Below are 24138 nucleotides of genomic sequence, written 5' to 3'. Positions count from 1 at the left end.
CTCTTCTTGGGACTGTCTTTGAATACTACCCAGAACCTGATTCAGAATGTTATGATTAGACTATTGATGAGATATTCCTATCACAGTAGATTAACACCACTACTAAAGTTTTTGCAATAATTACAAGAAGGTGGTCTGGGACCAATTCAAAAGTGCTGATCAATGAAATCCTACATGATATAATACCGTACCAGCCTACACAAAGCATTGCCTTGCCAAGGTTAATCTGACTGTGTAGTAAGAATATTATGATATGCGGGGGACAGAGACCAAGTGGCAGGCCTTTCATGTCATTCTTTTTGTGCTTAATCTGTAGTTTTACTCTGCTATACTTTGCTCAGAGACTGTAGACAGGGACGAGCTATAAACTGGTGAACTAAATAAATAATCAAGTTAGCAAAAGTTACAAAAGAAGCAGAAAGTGTCTCCAGCCGTACATATAGACAAATGAATTCTAGTAACAGAGTTCAGCCTCAATTTAAAAAGCACGATATAGCAATAAGGCAAGGAAACAGATTGCCAATAGAAATAGTCCTTGACTTAGGACCCACCATTGAGCCTTGGAATTTTGGTTGTAAGTTGTGGTCATAAGTTGAGTCACTGTGATTGGACTTGATTTTACCACCATTTTTACAGTGGTCATTAAGCACAAGTCACTGTGGTCGTGTAAGGGAATCACGTTGTAAGTCCAAATGAAGCTTCTCTAATGGGCATTTTTTTGCTGGAAAGCTTTAGAAAATGCAGTTGTGTCACTGCAAGATGCGTCAACCAGTCATAAATGCAAGCTGGTTGCCAAGCGCTCAAAATGCGATGGTATAGTAATCATTAACTTTGAGGATAGGTTGCAAATAACTTTTTTTTGAGATGATTGTTAAGTGACCAGTCATAAGTTGAAGATTGCCTGAATATCCGGATAGAAACAGTACAAATGGTTGGATAGGTAAGAGTTAAAAAAGAGCTAGGTAAGTGATTTGAGTGCTAGATATCCAGGGATGCTTGAACTTTCCCAACCACATACAGTTTAGCAGTGAGAAAAGTAGCGTTCTGCACAGATAGGAAAAATTCAAGATTGGTATCTAACTCAGCAGTAATCAGGGCTTTTTTTTCTCATAGAACGCCCAGAACGGAGTTCCGGCACCTTTTTGGGATGGAACCTTGTAGGGTAGGCAAGGCGGGTTGTATGACGTGTGTGAGTTCCGGCACCTTTTTTTTTTTTTTTTAGAAAAAAAAGCATTGGCAGTAATACTTGTAAAAAATCTGGGCATCCTGGTAGATCACAGATTATGAAAAAGAATTAAAAGGAATGGATACGTTTAGCCTAAGAGAAAGTTTTAATAGAAAGGAAGGACAAGAATCAAGGGAAAACTTTATATAGAAAGATCTAAACTTATTCTTTAGTTCAAGAATAATTTTCCTACCATGAGAGCTAGTAAGCAATGGAACAATGCCGGGGTCATGAGTTCTTCATCACTGAAGGTTTTCCAATAAAATCTGGATAGCCAATTGTCTGGGTTTATCTGAGAATTCCAGCAAATGGTTGGAGTAAAAAACGCCCAAAGTCCTTTCCAATCTTATAATTCTATTACATTTCAAGAGGAAGATCTGAGATACTAAACTGACTCCTTGGGCGTCTTAAGTTGCCCGAACATGAAATTATTGCTCTAGCAAAATTCATAACATGCCCAAGAGATAGCATCTTTAGGTAGGATTAGAAAGTGATTAGTGAACACCACTTGTTTAAACAAGAAAGGAAGGAGGACAATTGAATGTGTGTGCAGGATAAACTAGTAGAAAGTATTAAAAATATCAACTAGATACAAGTTTACTGAATATGTGTTCTGTAAAGAAAATCTTCAAAAGACTAGGAGACCCGTCTTGGGGATATGTTGGATAACTAAAAAAAAAACACAAAAAAACACCGACACAACTTGTAGCTTTTTTTGAAGGGAAAAAGGGGGCAAATCTTATGTTTGGGATCGTTAGGAAAGAAATGGGCAACTCATTTCTTAATTTATGATGCATTTATACGAATCCCTGGTGCCATTACATTTGAAATGCTTCCAACCACTGAAATTAACAAAGGGCTGAAGCAACTCCTCCGTTAGGAAAGGTTATACCTTTGCAGGCTTTTTAGCTTAGGGGAAAAAAAAATGGTAAGTGGGGGATGTGTTTGAGGCGTGTAAAATCATGCGTGGTGGTTGTTGTTTTTTTCCCCTCCCAGAGCTACTCGTCTTTTCTGCGATGTCTACAACCCACAAAGCAAGACATACTGCAAACGCTTGCAAGTCCTCTGCCCAGAGCATTCCCGAGACCCAAAAGTAAATAAAGAGTTGCATTCCTTTGAGGGGCCAGGGCAGTTCTTTGTGGAAGTTAGCCGTTGGTCAGAATTCAGTAGAAAATTACGTAAAGCGAATTCCTTGATTCTGGTAACAGTGCAAGAAAAGTGTAGACTGCCATATAAAGCATTGATTTGGATTTCGTTTCAGAATAAAAAATAAGTTTTTAAATCTTAGGATTTAAGTATTTTATATCTTATTTTGTGTGTGTATACATATACATACATAAAGACAGAGACTTGTACGTGTACAACTGTTTTATACAGATTCAGGCAGTATCTTTTGAACCCTTAACTGGGGGCACGGTGGAATAATATTTCCCCAGGTTAGGAAGACTTTACTGTTCAGAATAAGTTACGTAATTAATCAAATCTGAATCACCAATACGGCTAGAATTGCACTTTTCTTTGCTGCCTTCGGAATGTCATTGGATGGGGCAATACTTGCTCAGGGTAGACGTAACTCTTTGTTTTATCCTGCTGAATCTTGATTGTGACTTTTTCATAGATTTCGGCAGATGAGGTGTGTGGTTGCCCCATGGTAAAAGATGTGTTTGAGCTCACTGGGGAATTCTGCCGGGTGCCCAAACGGAAATGCAATCGACATTACTGCTGGGAGAAGTTGCGCCGGGCTGAGGTGGATTTGGAGCGAGTGCGTGTGGTACGTTCAGGAACCTTTAGGGACACAAAGACTTACCTTTTGTTAAACACGTATTTATTTATTTATTTACAAATAACTTTATAAATCAGACTGCTAGCCTCTCTAGTCCAGAATTTGGGCTGGCATCAATTCTTCAGCTTTTCAGCCTCCAGATCAACCTGGAGATGTTTGAGGAGTAACAGGGAACCTCTCTATATATAGACCTGTTGGGGAAATAGTTTTCCTGGGGTTGATCTAAGAATTGTCATGGTAATCTAGGATGTCTTTATTGACTGGCAGTGGTACAAGCTGGATGAGCTGTTTGAGCAGGAACGAAATGTTCGGATGGCTATGACTAACCGGGCTGGGTTACTTGCCCTCATGTTGCATCAGACAATCCAGCATGATCCACTGACCACAGATTTGCGCACAACCACTGATCGTTGAGCTGGTGAGTTAATTGGCCTGGTATTGCTCTTGGCTTTTGGTTGGGAAAGATTGTGTGTATCCAAGTTCTTAAGGAGTTCTTGAATCTGGGCAAACAAGGTCTAGGGCAGGGGTGTCAAACTAGCAATGTCACGTGACGTATCGTGATGTATCACGACTTTTTTTCCATTGCCGGCAATGGGGTGGGCGCGGTTTCGGCGTGATATATCCGGCCTGCGGGCTGGCAGTTTGACACCCCTGGTCTAGGGCATGTCTGGATGTCTCCTTGAAATGGAGAGAGGGGCCATATGTGCATTATTTATCCTTCAATTCCTTATGCTGCTGGGAAGGGTAGGGAATATACGGTATATTTTAGGGATAGTGTATATTATCCCTGATCAGGTCAGCCATTGCCATAAATCTGAGCCAAAGAACTGATTGTGCCAACTTCTTATGGCACTGAAAATGGACTTAACAAAATAAGATATAGGGAACATCAGCTGTAATTCCTGGCTCAGCTAAGATACAGAGTGAGCTCACACATTATGGCAATAATGTGGCTTGTCTGTTTTTTGGTTCATGTGTGTCCAGCAAAGTATTGGTTATTTAACAAACTATAGTTAAAATTAAGGCTTATGCAACATGTAAACCCAACATCTGAACTGTATTTCTTACCTTGATATTCATTTTTTTTTTTGCAGGTGCTTTCTTGACTGCGGATGATGCCTTCATGATTCAGTGCCAATTGAACCAGAATCTTTTTAAATTATTTTTCTTAAGCTCTTTTTTCATTAAAACTGTCTGGTCTTAGCCACCTTTCCCATCACTCCCGTAGAATCTAGTTTTCCTTGACCCTAATCTCTGTGTCAGTATTATAGCCTTGCTGTGATCAGTCCTTTTTTAATTATTTTTTACATTATTACAGTTCTAAGGTAGAAGTCTGACAGTAGGGTCTTGGAGAAATGAATGTAATGATGGGACTTCCTTGTTTTCTCTCCCTGTCCTTCCCCACCTTAACAATAAACATTTGGCTCCCACTGGCTTGGAATGGTCCTTGTAATTGAAGCAGGATTTGCAGCAAAGACCTTTATATACAATGGATTCCCATTGCCCTTCTGTGTAGCTTCTGTTGACAACCTGGAAGTAGCGATTGGAGGCTGTTAAATCAGAGTAAAGGAGGCAGCCTTGCACAGATGTACTAGCTATTGTGTGTGCTACTGCCTGGACGTGAAAAATTAAAAACTAATAAAATACCCAGAAATATTATTTTTGTTTGTTTTACTGTGAATGGAGACTGTAATTTTTTAAAAAAGAAAATCATACTAATTCTTTGCTCTACTCCTTCATCCTATCTTTGCATAACTTCACAACTGTCCATTCTCCATTTTGTTCTACATGTAAGACAAATTTTATTATCCCTGCAATCCTAATTACTAATTTGCAGAATGCCAGTCTCATCAAGCACTGATAGCTCCATTTTTTTCTACACGGACAGCTTCCCATATTTTAACTTCTCTTCTTTGTTCCCTTCTGGAAATTTTTTTGCATGTTAAACATATGAAAGCAATGGATCACTACGTAATTGTGCTCATGTGAAACTGGATAAACATGGCTTATGACTTGGTTCATTTATTTGCTAAACCATGGTATGGTTTAATTTGATAGCTAAATTAGTTTAACATGAACTCAGTTGTGTTTATTCATGATTAAGTAAATCACAATGTAGCAGTTTGTAAACCTGACCTGAGTTCCCGCTGCAACATCTAAGAAAACATTCTCAATCCATTTACTCTTTATATTTAAAATCAGAATTATGTTACCTGTATGCATATGCCCATCATTCTACGCAAAGCACAGAAATGAAAAACCCAATCTTCATGTTATTCAGCTAGCCTTTATACATAACGAGTTCTTCACTGGATATGAATAGTCAGAGTAACTATTTCCCACTTCGATAGCCTGGCTGTTTATGAAAGTATCGATGGGAGATGTGCTGTGCCTTCAGATTGGAATTTCAAAAGTTCCTTTGGCTCTGATAGTGTCCTCTTAAGGAAGCGATCCTACGAAAGTATGTGTCTTTTTGGCACTTTCAATCAAAGAAACTCCCGACTCTTTAGATTAACCAGGAGTGTAGCTTTACTGAGAAATCCATCTAGGCATGGCAGAAGCAAAATCTGTTCTGGGATTTTCCCACAAAAAACCACATAGGTAACTCCCCTCTTCCCCTCTGTGGCACCCACAGTTCATAGTTCACCCAGTGAGTTCAGTTCTTTTGCTTTGGGAAAAAACTATCTGCTCTGATCAAACATTATTCATGAGTTGGCTTTGGCAGATAATGTTTCTCCAGCAACAGAAGGTTCACTTGCATTCCATAGCTTCCCCACCCTTAGGAATTCATCCCCCTCCTCCCATCATTGGCAAAGCTGGGAGTGAAAGCAGGTGCAGGCAACTATGGAGTAGAGTCAACTTTGACTATGAATTAATGGGCTGAAGGCATCCTCACAAGCTCTAGACCAGGGGTTCCCAACCTTTCTCGATTGGCCCCGTGGGAAAGGGAGGGGCAGGCACCTTTATGCACGCATGTGCACACACGCTAATGTGGCTGCGCGTGGGTGCATGGAATCAGGACCACGAGCAGGTGCATTTCACAAATGGGACTGGAAGCGCCGGCATGAGACTCACAGCTCAGCTAGTGCCGGCGGAAGGAGGTATGAGCATGCACATGTGTGTGCGCAGTGGCCAGCCACTCACATAGCCCAGTGGCCAACAGGCCACAGCCTGGTAGTGGGCCGTGACCCATACGTTAGGGACCTCTCCTCTAGACCATATTGGTGCATCCTTAAATAGCTATTTTTCTGAGATTGGAGATGCAGCTTCTTTAAGGGGCCTCTTATAGGTGGGATATGCATTTCCACACTGAGCCACTGTTTAGGAAAAGAGTCCCATGCGAACCGTCTACTAGGGCTACTTAAAAAGGGTTTATTAGAAAATGGTTGTTGGGTAAAACTCAGTGTAACGAAGAAAATCCTCAATAGAGAGAAGGCAATCAGTTTTATAGTTTTTATGTACTAGTAGATTTCCTGTTATTTTCTATTATTTTAGGTATAGCAGCAGGATGTGTAAAAAACAGAAAAGCCACCTGCTCTTCTAATGCTATTATTAGTACAGAAATGTATACTCTAACAGCTTAGTTTTCTTATTTTCAGTTACATATTTCCTAACTTCTTGCTTCCTTCCCCCCCCCCCCCCCAGTTGGCTGGCATTTTAGCTATGTTGGTACTGCTTAGCATAAAGCCATGTGGGTGAAGTTAGCAATAGTGAGATATATAGTGAAGGCTACTTAAACTGTCTGCATAACCAGGATTTTTTAAAACTCCTTTTGATCTTTTAGTGCCTTTTTGGCTTTGGATCCAAAGTGAAGGACATGCATACAGTACTTACGTTTTTCAGCACCACCATTTAATTACATTATTTAGAAAATATATACCGTATGCTACATTTTGATATAATTAAGTGTTGGCATAACCATTAACTATATTTTGGGAGCCAGTATGCTGCAAATAACGCCATTAGGCGGCATCCAACAACCAAAGAAAAATGTGTTTAAAAAGTATATACAGCAGCCCAAACTCATGGGATTCTTTGTTCTCATGATGAGATTTTGATCATTTATTTTTTTTTAAATTAAAAAATGACATGATTTTTTTTTAAAAAAACTAGTTTATAGCCATGTGAAATTGTGGATGGAACCAGAATAGTTGAAAAGGCTGTAGGCCCATTTAATAAATATTGATAGGAGTTATATTGGATCTGTTTGAGCCAATGGAAGAAAACAGAAGGAAGATAACATTGGTGAATATAGAAACTTGCCAAGCCAGAAGGGGCTAACATTTTTTTTTAATCCAGAATATCCCAATAACATTCAAAAGCAGGTCAAACTCCATAATACTGAACTGTAGAAAGGAATACAATCAGTACAGCACAATCAGACTTGCGAGAGTCTCTTATTATAGCTAATGTCAATAAAAGTAGCTTTAGTTTAAATCCTAACGAGAAGAGTAGTTGTGGATTCTGAAGCCAGGTGAGTCCAGACATAATCCATCTTTGACTCTGGATAGGATAGGGTTTCTGATAAAGGTGGTCCATAACTGGGAGGTGTGTGGGAAGGAGGAAAGGAGAATTTTTACATACCAGTAGTTGCAGCCTTTTTGGATAAGGGGTTTTATTTACTATCATTCAAGCACACTTTAAGGATAGGTTACTGAAATGTGCTTTACGTATGGCTGCTTTTGAGGACCGTTGAGAAGCTTCTGATGCAACATGCAGTAGCCTAGATAGTTATGAATGTCTTGTGATTCCCACTACTATGGGAGATGCTTTTGTTACTTTATGGGAGAAATTCAAGATGCTGATTGTCAGGTATATGGCTCAAGGTCTGGATTGACCACCTTCATGTTGAATCTGTCCATAAAGATCTGGGAGGGAGGACTTGCTGAGGGTCCAACCACAGAAGCAATGCCATCATTGACAGCCTCAGGCTTGAGCATTCATGGTGAGGATACTCTCCCCTCCACACCTTACAGTAACTATTGGCTATATTGATACATGAAACATATGAAAACATGGAACTGTTGCTGAAACATATCTAGTACATCAAATAAACTGGAATAACTGTGGAGATCTAAAAGTAGCAGCCAGCTGCTTGGAACGCAGGCATAAGTAGAACTACGAAGTGAAATGAAATTATAACTTTATGCTTCTTTGTGCAAATACTATAAAAAGCTTGATGTAAACATGATTCAAGGCTTCACTTTTGCTGAAGCCATCAGCGAAATGCCCTTTGCTTCTGTGTAGAAATAAAGTATAGGTAGTCCTCCACTTACGACCACAATTGAGCCCAAAAATTTTGTTGCTAAGTGAGAAATTTGTTATGTGAGTTTTGCCCCATTTGATGACTTTTCTTGCTACAGTTTGTTAAGTGAATCACTGCAGTTGATAAGTTAGTAGCCCATTTGGTTCAATGACACTGGCTTCCCCATTGACTTTGCTTGTGAGAAGGTCGCAAAAGGTGATCCACATGATCTTGGGACACAGCAACCGTCATAAATCTGAATCCATTGCCAAGCATCTGAATTTTTGATCACATAATCATGGGAGATGCTGCAAAGGTCGTTAACTGTAAAAAAAATCACATATTTCAGTGCCATTGTAATTTTGAACGGTCACTAAACGAACTGTTGTAAATCGAGGACTACCTGTATTTGGATTCCGCTTTCCTCCACTCTGCTTGATTAATTGGCCCATAAACAAAGCCAGAGTTGGCACTTGGCCAATACACCTACAACTCAGACCAAGCACGCTCCGGCATCGGAACTTCTTCTAGGGCAGGGGTAGGCAACCTCGGCTCTTTTATGACTCATGGACTTCAACTCCCAGAATCCCTGAGTCAGCATAGCTGACTCAGGAATTCTGGGAATTGAAGTCCATGAGTCATAAAAGAGCCGAGGTTGCCTACCCGTTCTAGGGATTCCTACGTGAAGACGCGACCGGACAAAACCCTGGCGTGGAACGGACTTTTCCATTCCAAGAAGCGCTGCGTGTATCGTTATAACGCCAATTTTCGTGGGGCACAGTGAGGACTCTTCCCTGGACGCGCAACCGCTGATCAGGGATTTTGGTGTACATGTGGAGCCCGGAAAGGTGACAGATGTTATATATAAGGTGACACGGAGATGTGCAGGCGCGCTCCCGCGTTGCCTTTTGAGTCGCGCGCCGTCAACGGCAAAGACGATTCCGTTGCTTCGTCAAGCAAGCAGCGCTTCTACTGCCTCGGAGTCCACGCTCCATTCTTTCCGCCCCTCTTCATCACGTGCAACGGAAGGCCGTTACCCCTCTTTCCCCATCTGCCGCGGCCTTAGAAGTCACTTCCGCTTCCGGGTCTCCTGCGGACGGTTGTTTCTGTTGGCGGGGGTGTGTGTTTTCCCCCCTTCCTCCTCGTCCGTTTGGCGAGGCAGGAACGGGGCATCGGTGCGTCGCGGGCGACGGAGCTCCTTGGCCGGAGCTCGCCTAGATCCCTGCCATTCCGAGGGCCAAGGCCGAAAGAAAGAGGTCGGTGAGTGTGGCTGCCGTTGGGCCTTTAAGATGCGGGTGGGCGGGCTCAGGAAAGAAAGCGGGGCAGAGCTGGGGCTCTAGAGGGCTCCGGGGAGAGAGGCGTCTGTTACGCACTTGAAAACGTTGTGCGCCCGGGTTGCCTTCGGAGGCCGTTGATAGCCTTAATAGGCTGCTCTGCTCGAGATGGAGCCCTAGGCTTTTCGTCCAGGACCAGGGTAGGCAACCTTGGCTCTTTTATGACTCGTGGACTTCAACTCCCAGAATTCCTGAGCCAGCCATGCTGGCTCAGGAATTCTGGGAGTTGAAGTCCACGAGTCATAAAAGAGCCAAGGTTGCCTACCCCTGGTCCAGGATATTGCCCTGATGGCGCTGCTGAAACTGTTGTCCCCAAAACTGGGCCTTAGCTTGGTGTCGAAGCCAATGGATCACCAAAAACAAGATATGGAAACAAAAGGACTTTTATTTTGGCACCAAGATATAAGTGGCTCCGGCTTTGAAAGCTACCAAGGCTCTAATTACAGTTTTTACAGCAGTTTTTATAATCAAAGGTGACTCACATACACCCCTTTGCCCTCCCCCCAATAATACATGCATAATATATAATATTGATGGGTTTACCTGGATTGCAGCCCCCTAAAGCTTTCTCGCTTGCTATGCAAAATAGCTAAATGTCACGCCACCTAGTGCCCACCTCAGGTCATGGGTATCTTGCAAAGCTTCTAGTTTTCTGTGCCAGCTATGTGGTTTGGGGTTTTCTTGTAAGTGAGCTATTCACAGTGGTTTCTGACAGATGAACCTATGAACCTGTCTCGCTTCATTGCTCCTGTAGCCCCCCTCCCTCGCCCCCCACCCCCTGCAGCCCAGCTCGCAATGCTATCAACTGTTAGCAATCTTGTGCTGCAAATGCCCTAGTGAGCAGAAAGAAAAAGTTGTTTAATTGTCTAAGAGTAAATGTTTCTCTCACAATTCATCTTCCCCACTCTCATGTCCATCACGCCCACACCTGGGTCCTATCTCCACATATGACCCTTCTTCTGATCCCCAGGGCCTCATCTGCACATATATTCTTTCATCTGACCCTTCAAAACCAAGAGGTGCGCCACATCCGAGGTGTTGCAAAATGTGGCCACTTTAAGGCTGCTGCGGGTTGGAAAACGGTGCCGTTTTTATACAGGTGGTCCTCGACTTCCAACAGTTCGCTTACTGACCCTCTGAAGTTACAATGGCATTGAAAAAAAGTGACTTAGGACCATTTTTTCCACACTTACGACTGTTACAGCATCCTCCATGGTCATGTGATATACATTCGGATGCTTGACAACTGGCTCACACCACGATTGCAGTGTCCCGGGGTCCATGTGATCCCCTTTTGCGATCTTCCGACAAGCAAAGTCAATGGGGAAACCAGATTCACTTAACAACCGTGTTACTAATTTAACAATTGCAGTATTCACTTAACAAATGTGGCAAGAAAAGTTGTAAAATCGGGAAAAACTCACTTAACAAATTTCTCTCTTAGCAACCTAAACGTTGGGCTCAATTGTGGTTGTAAGTTGAGGACTGCCTGTATCCCCTGCTGTTTAATTTGCAAGCTGTTGGCAGTCATTGTTAACATGTATCTAATCCCTCCAATGTGAGTTAACTACTTTCAGAAGTGGCACTGTGTTGTCTTAAAAATGTGTGTGTATATCGGCTTCACCTTGGGTAAAAACTCTTCGTGGGTCTTCATAATTTTTAGGTGAAACCAATATGAAATGAAGGTCATAGTGCTACATTCTCAGAGCTATAATTTTGCACTGTGGCAGCACCACAACTATCGAAAAGTAATGCCTAGAGTTTTTTTTTAAGTGGAATACTATACTCCTGAAATTACAGTGAAATTCATAGATGCAATCAGTTTGCATGGAATGAACTATACAATCAGAAATTGTTAATGTCATAGTGAAAAACCTTGTATCTGAAACACTGATTCTAATGCATTTTTAATTGTGGCCCACCATCAGATCTCAGATTTAATGTTTATGTCCTGTCTTTATGTCTTAAACCATTATTTGTACACTGAATAATAGCAGAAGGCTCCTTATAGGGCATAGTACCTTAATATTGCTCCATACTGTTCTTCTATCTCTGTTTACTAGAACTAATAGTGAAATATTTGGTTTTGTTTGTGTTTTAACTGTCGCTTCCTATTGAATCCTAATCATTTAATTATTTTACTGCTTCCCAGTTAGACAGCAACAGCCGGAATGTAAACATGGGAATACCTCCTTTTAATTTGACAATGTTTCTGGATTATTCGAAAATATAGAAACATTGCATTAAGAGTGTTTTTGTAAGTTACATTTGATTTTTATGAGTATCCATAATATTGTATCAAGGTTGAAGTCAGAACAGCATAAATTGTTGTATAGCAATTCTGCAGCAGAGAAGATGGATAATATTTAGGTTTTCCGTTTTGTTTAGTATTAATATTGTTAAAATGTATTTCATCCCTGGATACGAATACTTGGGATTTTTATGGGGCTTAGTGGTATATATGTGGATTACATGATTTTTAATTGATAATTATGCAACAATTGGTGTCTGTGTGATTGGACCATATTTATATTGCTACATATTTATACCGGAAGTCCTTATTAAACAACAGTAATTGGAATTTCTATTGCTAAGTGTCATGGTCATAAAATGCAACATCATGGGACCGCATAATAGTAGTAGTAATTCTGGCTCTTTTGATTATTATTGTTAAGTGAATTCCATGCTGTTATTAAGCATGACATCACGTGATCATTTGCAATCTGCTGCTGTGTTTTCCATTGATTTTGCTTATCAGAAACCTCCAGTGAAGGTTGCTGGTGGTGATCATGTAACTGCAAGATGCTGCAACCGTAAGTTTGAGTACCAGTCACATGTATCATTCATTCAGTGTTGTTGTCATAAGTTTGGTCATTGAACTACTGAGTGGTTGCTAAGCAAGGACCATCTGCTATATGAATCTGACTTTCATTTCCTAAAAGAATACCTTTACAGTAACCCTCAGGATCTAATTGTAGGGGAACAATATAATTCTTAGTGGCAAAGGAACTCTAGTCTGATTTTGAAATGATATTGGTGTTGTTATTGTCCATACCACAGTTTTAAGGCAATTTCCATCCATGAGTCAAACTAATTAAGGAACTTCTTTGGTAGTAGTCCATGCTACTACTAATTGTTAAAACAGTTGAATCTAGTATTATATTTTCTGTAGAGAAAGTTCCTTCAACTTTATGCCTATGTGTACACTCCTGTTTATAGGGGAAATTAGAGCAGTGAGGAAACGAGATATAAGGTAATGCGTGGAAATTTCTTAATATTTAAATAACATTTAAAGCTTGTATCGGGAATTATTTGCTAGACATTATTTGAATTGTAATGTTTGCATTCTAGGAAAACCTCTTTATATGAGGTACAAAACATTTGATGTATGTCAGATATATTAGAAAGTGACAGTCATTGATATGCAATAAAGATTTTGTTTGTTTTTATTAGACTTTGAGAAAAGATAGAAATCTTTAGATAAAATATATCACATCTCCTTTCTCACCCAGATTTCTTTATTTCTTAATACTTACAGCTTTGTTCAAGGATTTCAGAATAATGTACACAATTGTTTGATTGCTGTCATTTTGACCCTGAAATGACTAGTATTTGCATAACAAAGCAAATACACACACACACTAGCGATAAACTCTAAAATTCTATATAAAGTAATGAATAACTACTACAGCATTTTTCCAGTTTCTGTTTGAAGTGAAATGATGTTTAATTAGCAGGCTTGAAATGGAAGGGTATCTTTGTATTCTGTTGCTTATTTCTACCATTTGACCTTAACTTGCTCATGGCAGACTTTAATTAATCTAAAAAACTTTTTTTTAATGTTGCTGAGATTTTGCAGGAATAATGCATAATAATTCATACTCTTCTATTTTCATTATTGACAATACAGGTAGTCCTCGACTTACGGCCGCATTTGAGCCCAAAATTTCCATTGTTAAGCAAAATAGTTGCTAAGTGAATTTTGCTCCGCTTATGACCTTTCTTGCCACAGTTGTTAAGTGAATCACTGCAGTTGTTAAATTAGTAATATGATTAAGTGAATTTGGCTTCCCTCCCCCTTTGACTTTACTTGTTGGAAGCCAGCTGGGAAGGTTACAAACGGTAATCGCCTGACCCCCGGGACAGTGTAATTGTCATAAATACATGCCAGTTGCCAAGTGGCTGAATTTTGATCACAGTCACCGTGGGATTGCTGCAGTGGTTATAAGCGTGAAAAACAGTCACCTGTCACTTTTCTCAGGACTGTTCTAACTTTGAATGGTCGCTAAACTAATGGTTGTAAGTTGAAGACTACGTGTAATAGCTTCAGCAGAATGAACAGTTAATTTGTGGCTGCTCTTTAAAGTCCAGGATTTGGGAGATACAGACAACAAAACTGAAACTCAGGCTTATTTTGAAAAACAAGTTATTTTTAATTGTATACTTTTCCAAGGAAGAGCCTGCTTCTGCATCAAAACAAAACAAAACACCGCTGCGTCCTGCAAAGCGGCGCTCCCGCCTGCTGCCATGCCGGCAGCGCCAATTAAAGGCCGCGTGCTCCAGCCTCACCCTGCCAAGGAAGGGGGTGGCAGCCGAGGCTATAGCAGATCTGCAGCTTGTCAGTGGCGCTCAAAGGCTGCCCAGCTTTACTCTGAAATGTTGGGGTTGGAAAATGGAGGGGCAGCACCGCGTTTGGAGGCCTGGCAGCACCTGCTGGAAAGCCTCCTGCTTTCCTTTCTTCCCCCCCCCCCGGCAGCTACCTCTTTCAGAGCCTTCCTGATGCCAACGGGCTTGTTGGCATAGGTCTGCCTGCTTCGTCCTGCAAAGAAGGGCTCACTCAGTGCTCCTGCCCGCTGCTATGCCGGCAGGCGGACGTACTTGCAAGTCCCGCCTCAGCTATGGCGATGAGCAGTCGATGAGCAGTGACTGCGTCTGGGCCCAGGGGGTGAGAAGGAACCGGTGGCTGGCCTGCCTTCTGGCCTGCTGGATTCGGGGTTTTTCCTTTGATTGGGAGCATATGGCCTGACCCTCGCCAAAATGCAAATCCCTCTCTAAGCAGGGATTGGGAGGCTGAAGGCAAATCTTTGTGGCCCTGCAGTTCTAAAATCGATGGGCTGCTGCTGGGGAGGAGAATCAAAATAGGGCAAAACAAGCATAGTCCACCATGGTTTATTGATTGCAAAGTTTTCCTCCGGTTTTACTATTCCTTCCTGGGCTATTAAAATCACATTGGCAAGGTACTGAACACCTGGCTGCAAACTACTCAACCGGATTTTAGCCTAGCCCTTTGGGCAATCCCAGGCCACATTCTGGAGGTAAGATGATGTAGTAACAGGAGAGAGCTGCAAAATTAATTCGTTATTTATTCTTGCCTTTAGCAGCAATAACTACGTTCATTGACGACTTCGCTAGCAACCTGCAGGCTGCGAACTTTCCTTTCCCCCTTGGGGAAAGAATTCAGAAGTGCTAGATTTATTTTTCCTGCTAATTACAAATCTATAATCATTTTTTTTCAAGCTATAGCCCAGCCCCCCAACAGTCTGAGGGACAATGAACTGGCCTTTTTAAAAAGTTTGAGGACCCCTGCCATAGACATTTCAACTATTTCAAATATAAAGTAGCTCCACCTACTTTATATTTAAAAATGTTTACAAATTTTCTAATTTTAAACAGCTTTAAATAAGAGGCTGATATACTGCTAAGCAAATCACCAACCTCCCAACTTTTATTTTTATTTTCAAGAATGTTCCGGAATCTAGCATAATGCTTTGGAGGTGTTCTTAAAAAAAAACCTGCAGTCCACTCTTTGCCTGTGAATGTGCTTATTGCCTACCTATAGTTTACCTTGGCTGATCTCTGAAGCTAAATGAGATCATATCTAGTTACTACTTAGATGATAGAACAGGCTGTTGCAGTTCTGTTGGCTATACTGGAGAACCAGAAGAACATTCTGAAAGGGAATGGTGACAAAATACATCCGTAATATCTGCCAAAAATAGCATAGCTGCAATCATCAGAAATCAACTTCAGTTTGAAAGTGTCGTAACAGGTACATATCTAAAAGTATGAAAAATTTGTTCCCTAATAAAAGTAAGAGTTTCACTTGTCTCTGTGTTTTATGAGCATCTTATACCTTTTAAATATTATTCAAAGACAGCTTAGTTGTAACTTTGTGTTCTCATGGTATGTAGATTTTTTTCCCCACTTCTCTGCTCCATACATTTTACAGGCTATCTTTGGAAAAAAAGTGAATGCAGAAATAAAAATAATAATTTCCAGTGCTTTTTACAAATCTGTCTGAGAACTTCCTGCTCCAAGTCATGTACTAATTCAGAAAGTATTAAAGACTTGAGTGTTTTATTCACATGCTTATAATTTGTATTCAGTGTATAGTCTGTATTTTCTTTTTTGTATAAATGTCTATCAAATGATTATTTTATAGATTGTTTTACACCGCTTATTGTGATTTCTTCTAATAATAATAACAACAACAATAATAGAGTTGGAAGGGATCTTGGAGGTCTTTTAGTCCAACCCCCTGCTCAGGCACGAAACCCTGTACCATTTCAGACAAATGGTTGTCCTGTCTCTGCTTAAAAACTTCCAGTGTTGGAGCATTCACAGCTCCTGGAGATTCAGCTGGAGCTGCGCAAGGCATTGCCTGCCTGGGTCCTTCTGAGAGGGAGAGAAGAGAGGATATAAAAGGGGGGAGAGAAGATATAAAGGGGGGGAGAGAAGAGAGGGTATAAAGGGGGGGGAAGAGAAGAGGATATAAAAGGGGGAAGAGGAGAGGATATAAAGGGGAGAGAGGATATAAAAGAGAGAAGAGAGGGTATAAAGGGGGGGGAGAGAAGAGGATATAAAAGGGGGAAGGAGAGGATATAAAGGGGGAGAGAAGAGGATATAAAGGGGAGAGAGAAGAGAGGAGAGGATATAAAAGGGGGGAGAGAAATTTGTTAAACGAGTTTTGCCCCGTTTTATGACTTTTCTTGCCACAGTTAAGTGAATCACTGCAGTTGTTAAATTAGTAACATGGTTAAGTGAATCTGGTTTCCCCATTGACTTTGCTTGTCAGAAGGTTGTAAAAGGGGATCACATGACCCTGGGACAATGTGACCATCATAAATATAAATCAGTTGCCAAGCATCTGAATGTAAATCACATGACCCTGGGGATGCCGCAACGGTCGTAAGTGTGAAAAATGGTAAGTCACTTTTTTCAGTGCCGTTGTAACTTTGAACAGTCACTAAGCGAACTGTTGTAAGTCAAAGACTACCTGTACTTTATCACTTTTTTCTGTTTTTTGGGGGGGTCATCAAGTTTTTGACCCTTGGTAGGCGACTGGTGGTACTAGAATATTGCCATATCCTAAAAGTGGTACAATCGATGAAAAGGCTGAAAAGCCCTGCTTTAGTCTTCTCCCCAAATAAGAACTGTTAAATGGATTTCATCAGAGCAACAGTTAAGGCAGGAGTGGCAATCAAGGATAAGGAAAGCAAAGATAAGGAAAGCAAAGGAAAATTGAAATAAGATCATAAGCACAGTTGTGGCTTCACTTAATGACTGAGTTGCTGGTCTCAATTGGGGTTCTTAAGCAAGGATTCCTTGCAATAAGCTGTGACTAGATGAAAAGAAATATGATCACAATTGAGCCAAAATTTTCTGTTGCTAAACAACAGAAGAACATTGCAGCATTCTTCTCCTCCTGAAAGACTCCCAAGGCAGAGCTGCGGTTTGTTTGGTGTGCTTTGAAGTACAAAATTCTTTGAAGTCATAAATATAAGTCGGTTGCCAAGCATTTGAATTTTGATCACGTGACCATGGGGGTGCTGCAACAGTCGTTGCATAAGTCATAAGTCACTTTTTTTCAGTGCTGTTGTAACTTCAAATGGTCACTAAACGAATTATTGTAAATGGAGGACTGCTTGTAATTGTTCAACCAATATGTTTTACTGTTGGTCAGATTTCATGTTGAATATTGCATATGATTCTGGGCACTGTGTTTTAGAAAGAATGTAATAACCATTAAATATAATAGACAATACTATTAAATATTATCAAAGCTATGCCCAAATTTTATTTGGTCTGTATACATGATATAGCTGGTGGTCCGTTGGAGTATTGCTACCATATGGGAATATTCTGTGCATTTTTTCTCTTTCTGGTTTTTGTGCAGTTTAGTTGCCAGGTTCCCACATTCAGAGAGAGAACTAGAAATTATTTCTTTATTATATTCCAGGAAATGGTAATCAAAGAAAATAATTGAGAGTTTTTGAGGAAGTAGGTGTAATATGAATATGAAGAATGCACAAAGTACCAAGTCGGATCTGATGACGTTTCATGTTCTTTTGCATCCCAAAACAGGAGACTTGAAACTCCTTTTATCTCTTTATTCTTGCTCTCCTGTTCAAACAAGTCTGTCAAATTAGGCTAGAATTTTCTAGCTACCATAGCCCGACAGGAATGTTTTATGGCCATTGAATGATAATCCTGTTGGTTTCTACTAGGTGCTATGCTGGTGTCAGAGCTGCACTCAGATTAATGTAGTTAATCTCTTTATTTTCATGGAGAAATGATCACAAATCTACCTTTTATCATTATGGAAGCAAGCCAAAAACCTTTGGAACAGTGTTTGGTGGAACTCAAGTGAGCACAGTATAAAACAAGGGATGTCGGTGATCAGGAAGAACTCTCAGTAATACATGGCACATTGAAATTTAGCTCCTTTTAAGTGAGGCTGCTGATTATCTAATATACTGATTGTGGTAGGACTGAAAAGAGATGAGAAATCTGTTTCTGTTTCATTTCTTTGGAAAATGCTCTGCTGCTTGAACCTACTCACTGGGTGGCTTCTCTACAACTTAAAGAAATATTTAGGATTCAAATGGGACTCCTCCTTCCACCTAGGTTTTCCCAAGCTTTCTTCTTTCACTTCTGTCAACTGTCCATAAATATTTAAATGAAATGCTGGGTAAGTTGACTTGACCACTGTGTGTTTAGGAGCAACAATACGCTTGAATCCATCTGGAATGGAGAAGAAACTGTGTGATAAATAGATTCTGACAGCTTGTTCAATGCACAGCTTTCTCTTTTTTAATGAACACTATGATGGTCTGTTTGTTTGCATTGTATTGCATCTTTCTGATACAATAGTTACACATATTCCTTATGCGTAACATATTGAGACGTCTAGACTTTAATGTCATTAAAGATTTACCTCACTCTTGCCTTTGAATTTGGTGGCCTCTTTCCTCTGGTCTGAATAGATAGGCAGTCAAACACATAGAGTTGAGATAAGGAGTAAGTTCCAAGAATGACATCTTTCAAGAAAGAGGTCAGGAGCCCTAGCATAGAAAAGGAAGTTACCAAGAAAAGTTATGTTAAATGTCAGATGTGGTGGGAGCTGGAGGTAACCAAGACCTAGGATCAACAGTTATGGAAAATCTGATATGGTAAACAATTCCAACAAGCTGCCCAATATCAGGAATACCATGCAGGAGAAATGGAAAAGATAGCAGATACGGTTACATGTTGGCTCTGAACTTGTGAGATATAGTCAAAACCAGATTTCAGGGAACAGCATAGAAAAGGGTTACGTTTGGTAAAAACATTCATTGGATTTTTGGGGTTGGCATATATTTGCAGCTTCCAGACTCATCTTTAACTAGACTTCCAAGAACATCCATTGATCTTTCAGGTTTGGTCAACCTGAAATTCCACAGGGGGGTATGCCTAGATTAAATTCCTATTGTGGAATTAGAGTGAACATGTTTTAAATCAATGAATTAAAATGAAGTTGATTAAAACACTATTTGGGAAAAGCCATATCAATTGTTTAAATTGTAATTTTTTTCACTACCTTGGAAGATGATGATGTTTCAAATGAAACTGTGTAAGCTGCTTGAGATAAAGTTTGATGCAGGTTTCATTACATTGGATAAATATTAATTAATTTTCAATTTAAAATGTTCAGTGATGTTTCATACCGAGCAGATACAATTATGAAATTGTAAGAAGGAACTAAGCTAGATTTAGTTTCCAACACAGGTAATAGAATATCCAAATTCGTCTTGCTTATTTTGGATATTTCTTCAGCAAGCAAATATGTATAAATTGTTTTAAGAAAAATCAATCACATGCATTTTTACCAACTATTTAATTAAATATTTTTTTTAAATGGGCAATTCAAGTCAGAACAATTGGATGATGATGATGCATCATTGAAAAAGATACACATATTTTCATGTTTTTTGTTACCAAATTGTTTTCAGTTTTGAATAAATAACTTGAAAGAAAAATATTTTTCCACAGCAGCAGAAGAATCTATTGCTATTAAATTCTAAATTTCTGCTTCATTTATCTCTGAATTTAGATGTTTACATGACTTTTTAAAGCATTTAAGGTGTGTCAAAAATCAAGCCATGTAGACAAAGCCTGATAGACAATTTGTTACATAAACTATCTTAAATGTTTGAATTGGTTGCCATTTCTAAATACTTCCTTACTTATACGTCTTTTTAATATTTCTAAGTAACACTTTCCCTGAAAAAATTAGTAAAACTTACTGCAATTGGCCAGTGGGGCCTGATTTCCATCCTATACGTCTTGAATGGATCAACAGTTCCCTTTACATTTATTATAGTTGGTATTATATGGATGAATGATTGATTGCTAGATGCCCATGTCATAGCCTCTTTTTCTGCAGTTAAACACTGACCCTAATATTGAATATTGAGAATACTGGCAAGAAGGTGAGCTGAAGGCAGTATTTGTCATCAGTTCTCTTTTTCAAATTTATACTCCGTTCCAAATTTTAGCAGCATGCAAATTGTTTCTCTGAACTTTGTTCAAGGCCACAGAAATAGGCTGTTCATTAGACTACTAGTTAAAGTTCATTTTCTCTTTAGCCCCAACTTGAGAACTTGAATCCTAAAAGTTCCATCTGTTTTTTTTTGATTGCTGCCATCAGAATAGAATAGTTTTTGATAACACCACAGATATTCTGCCAATTTTTTCCATCAGGAATCTTGTGGGAGAGTCAAATTTGATTTTTCACCTGCTTCTCTGTTGCAGTTATTGCAGCATTGTGAGATATGGGAAGCAGACATGGGAGCAGTTTAATTGATGTGAGAAGAGGCAGGAGAGCCCAAATGTGGGAGGTGTAGGAAAGGAATGCTTCAAAGAGATTTTGTCTTAATTGGCTTGCAATACGCCCGTCTGGGAATTTACTTTTACAGTTTTTGAAATGATATTGTATGAGATGACCAAACTGAGGGGAAGGGGTCAAAAGCATTTGAGCTCACAAGAATTCTAAGTCCAGCCCACCTTGAATTCCATTGACTCTTATCTACCGCCTATTTTCCTTAACTGTTAATAGTTCAGATTCTTGTAGAGCAGGGCTTTTCAACCTTTTCACGCATTGTACCACTTTTAGGATATGGCAATATCTGAGTACCACCAGTCACCTAGCAAGGTATCAAAAACTTGATGACCCAAAAAAAGGGGGGGGAAGTAATAAAGTACAGGTAGTCCTCGACTTACAACAGTTCGCTTAATGACTGTTCGAAGTTACAATGGCACTGGAAAAAGTGCCCCCCAAGCCACAGCCGAGCAAGACACCTGCCTGCCCGGCGGCACTCTCCTCCTGTCCTAGGTTTTCATTGTTGTGAGCATTTCTGTTGAGGATTGGCAGCGGAGGTGGGGTGGTGGGTGTTTGGTTTTTATCCCCCCCGTCTGCTGGGTGGTTGCAGCAGGTTTTGGTCACTTCACATCATGACCCTGGGACACTGTGACCATCATAAATATGAATCAGTTGCCAAGCATCTGAATGTAAATCACAAGACCCTGGAGATGCTGCAACATTCCAGCTGATCGACGCTTCTTCTGGGCTCAGCAGAAGTGCCAGGATCAGCGCCGAGCTCCAGCTGGAGCCTGGCGCTGATCCTGGCGTTTCCATTAAGCCCTGATAGCCCCGAAGATGCACTGATCCTGATGCTTCTGCTGAGCCCTGACAGCGCTGCAGCTCCAGCCATCTCTCACTCAGGCTTGTGCGCTGCTGCCACTGGTTCAGCTCATTCCCCTCCCCCACTACCACTTTTCTAGGATGGTCGCGTACCACCTGCCAGGTGCCAATGTACCATAGGTGGTACCCGTAGCACTGGTTGAAAAGCCCTGCTCTATGATGTGTCCTGGGAGGTTGCTTTGGGGTCTTCCATTTTCACAATTTTCCTAAATCTCTTCCAGTTCTGCATCACTGAATACTTTATTGCTGGTAATGAATCTTCTGTTTTTGCTGCTTCTGCTGCTTCTGCTACTGTTGCTCCTCCTCCTCCCGCCCTATAATTTGCAAATCCATATATCCCCCCTCCTCCTCCTCTTCCTCCATCTTGTTTCTCTTCCTTCTCTCCCTATAATTTGCATATCCGTATATCCTTCCTCCTCTTCCTCCTATAATTTGCATATTTGTAAAATTTTGTTGTAAGTTCTCCTTCAACGTCATTGTTATGACCCTTCAATTTCTCTATCATTTTAGGGCCTTTTCAATGGTTTTTCCATCCCAGCAGAAAACATGACAGACGGCTGGGTAGATTGTCCCTCCTTGGGCCCTGGCTGGAAACGTCGTGAAGTTTTGCGCAAAAGTGGAACAAGGAGTGGACATTCAGACACCTATTATATAAGGTAATTCTGTTTGGAATCACATGGGGAAAAGGATAGTGATACAAGTTTCTCATCCCTAGGCAAAAGCGTTCAATCTTTTCCAAACCATTTATTTGGTAAACTTTGAGGGTGAGAAGCATTCTGGAGTTTCATGGTTGCTCAATTTATTCAGGGCAACAATTGTCATCTGGTCTGTTTCCAAACATTTGTCTTCTCCATTCAGAGAAATACTGTTGTCATTTGTTACCATGAATTGTTGCTCTTACTTGTTTTTTCTACTTCATCTAAGGTTGTCATATATGTGAGAGTTCCCTAAATTCTATAAAAAATTGATTGGAACAAAGAATATTGCATCAGCAAACTTAAACTCCTGTATCTTTTTGACTTAGAATGTACTAGATTGTCCCTTGATAATTATTATTCTACCTTGTTTCCCTACTCTGTATGACAGATATGGTTACCTGGAGAATTGTTGTAGTGATTATTGAGAGATTGCATGTAAATGTTCTATAGAAGTTCCATTATAATTATTATATGCCATATCTGCAAAGAACGCCAGGCATATTAAAGACAACAGTATACCACAATTTTTTTAAAAAAAATTATTAAAGAATTTAATTGCAACAATAAAGGTTAATGCGAACTAAGAGAAGAGTAGAAAAAAGAGTAAAAAGTATAAAGGAAAAGAAAAAAGTAAAGAACAGAAAGAAAAAAGAAAGAAAAGTAAGAATGTAGTAAAGAAGAAAATAACTATACAGAAGACACTTCCAACCTTTATTTCAAATATAAAAATCAATAAACAAATAAAGCATTGTCATGTCAGTTGTGCTCTCAGCAACAGTTCATTAAATATTGCCAGAAATAACACATTTATATTAATTTTGATCAAATAAAGCAACTTTATATTTCTTCCTTTTATTTCCAACAATTGTAATCTTTAATTCATTCAAATTGTGTCACAGAACTTGGTTTACTTTGATTTTTTTTTTACCCCAAGATTCATCCAAGCTTTAAGAAACCCTTTTTTGTAAATCCAATGTAAAATAATTATCTAGGTTACTCACTTAGTTTATTATTTATAATTGCCTTTTGATTTTTTAAAAAAAATCAACCGATTTCTTTTGTATGTCCAACCAAAACATTTTTTTTCCATGTCATTCATGTAGCCTGTCACTTGTAGATCTCCTTTCACTACTAACCTAATCACTGTCTTCTCAGATAAAACTTTTTTCCAAAACATCTTTTGGACATATCCATGGGTTTATCCATAGAACCCAACATTGTTTTTGACATTGTTGATATTAAGTATTCTTCAGTATCCTCCAATATTATAATATTTTGCATCTTTCTGTAGCTGTTAATCAGGTTTATGTATTCTAGTTTCCAAGTTTTAAAATTATTTATTTATTTAAAAAAATAATAACAGAAAAAAAGAAACAAAACACAAAGAAAATTACCACATCACCAAAAGGAAAAAATGCATAACAAGTGCTTTTAAAAGGTGAAAAAATACAATAAAAAAGGAAAAAGGAATCAAAATATAATGTATTATAATGATAAACAGTTTTGATTTTATATGACGCAAATATGCAAATATGTATACATTTACTTCTAATACACTTATATAATTATCATGGTTTATTTTAAACTACTTTATTGTGTATAAATAAATATAAAGTCTACATCTACAGGCAATGTGTTCATATGTGGCGAGTGTAATTAGGTCTTTGATCACTTGCAGTCTCCTTCGGAGGAGCAACTGTCTGGAGTACTTGTGGGTGATTTCTCATCCTCTATTTGTTTAGAGAGTTTCAAAGACTGGGTCTACTCACCAGCTCTTTATTGCTCACCATAGTCCATTTTTCATGGAGCCATCTTAAGTCTGCCATTTCTT

General features: G+C 39.6%; 2 protein-coding genes across 3 annotated transcripts in view; both read left to right on the top strand.

Annotated features, from left to right (window-relative positions):
• The window catches only part of CXXC1 (CXXC finger protein 1), a 32854-nt gene extending 28411 nt beyond the window's left edge, over positions 1–4443 (top strand). The window contains exons 12-15 of the mRNA XM_015824454.1: positions 2222–2318; positions 2844–2996; positions 3276–3426; positions 4103–4443. Of these exons, the coding sequence (XP_015679940.1) occupies positions 2222–2318; positions 2844–2996; positions 3276–3422 (397 nt within the window). The 3' untranslated portion in view covers positions 3423–3426; positions 4103–4443. The remainder of the gene's footprint in view (positions 1–2221; positions 2319–2843; positions 2997–3275; positions 3427–4102) is intronic.
• Positions 4444–9383: 4940 nt separating this feature from the next.
• MBD1 (methyl-CpG binding domain protein 1) overlaps positions 9384–24138 on the top strand; it is a 65090-nt gene continuing 50335 nt past the window's right edge. For both annotated transcript variants that reach the window (XM_015824343.2, XM_029285754.1), the window contains exons 1-2: positions 9384–9513; positions 22120–22265. In XM_015824343.2, the coding sequence (XP_015679829.1) occupies positions 22156–22265 (110 nt within the window). In that variant the 5' untranslated portion in view covers positions 9384–9513; positions 22120–22155. The remainder of the gene's footprint in view (positions 9514–22119; positions 22266–24138) is intronic.

Source organism: Protobothrops mucrosquamatus, unplaced genomic scaffold (genome assembly GCF_001527695.2).
Source record: "Protobothrops mucrosquamatus isolate PMUCROS unplaced genomic scaffold, P.Mucros_1.0 scaffold_13, whole genome shotgun sequence".
In the NCBI taxonomy this organism is placed as follows: Eukaryota; Metazoa; Chordata; class Lepidosauria; order Squamata; family Viperidae; genus Protobothrops; species Protobothrops mucrosquamatus.
Note: the sequence above shows the minus strand (reverse complement) of the source record. Positions and strands in the feature narration are given on the sequence as shown.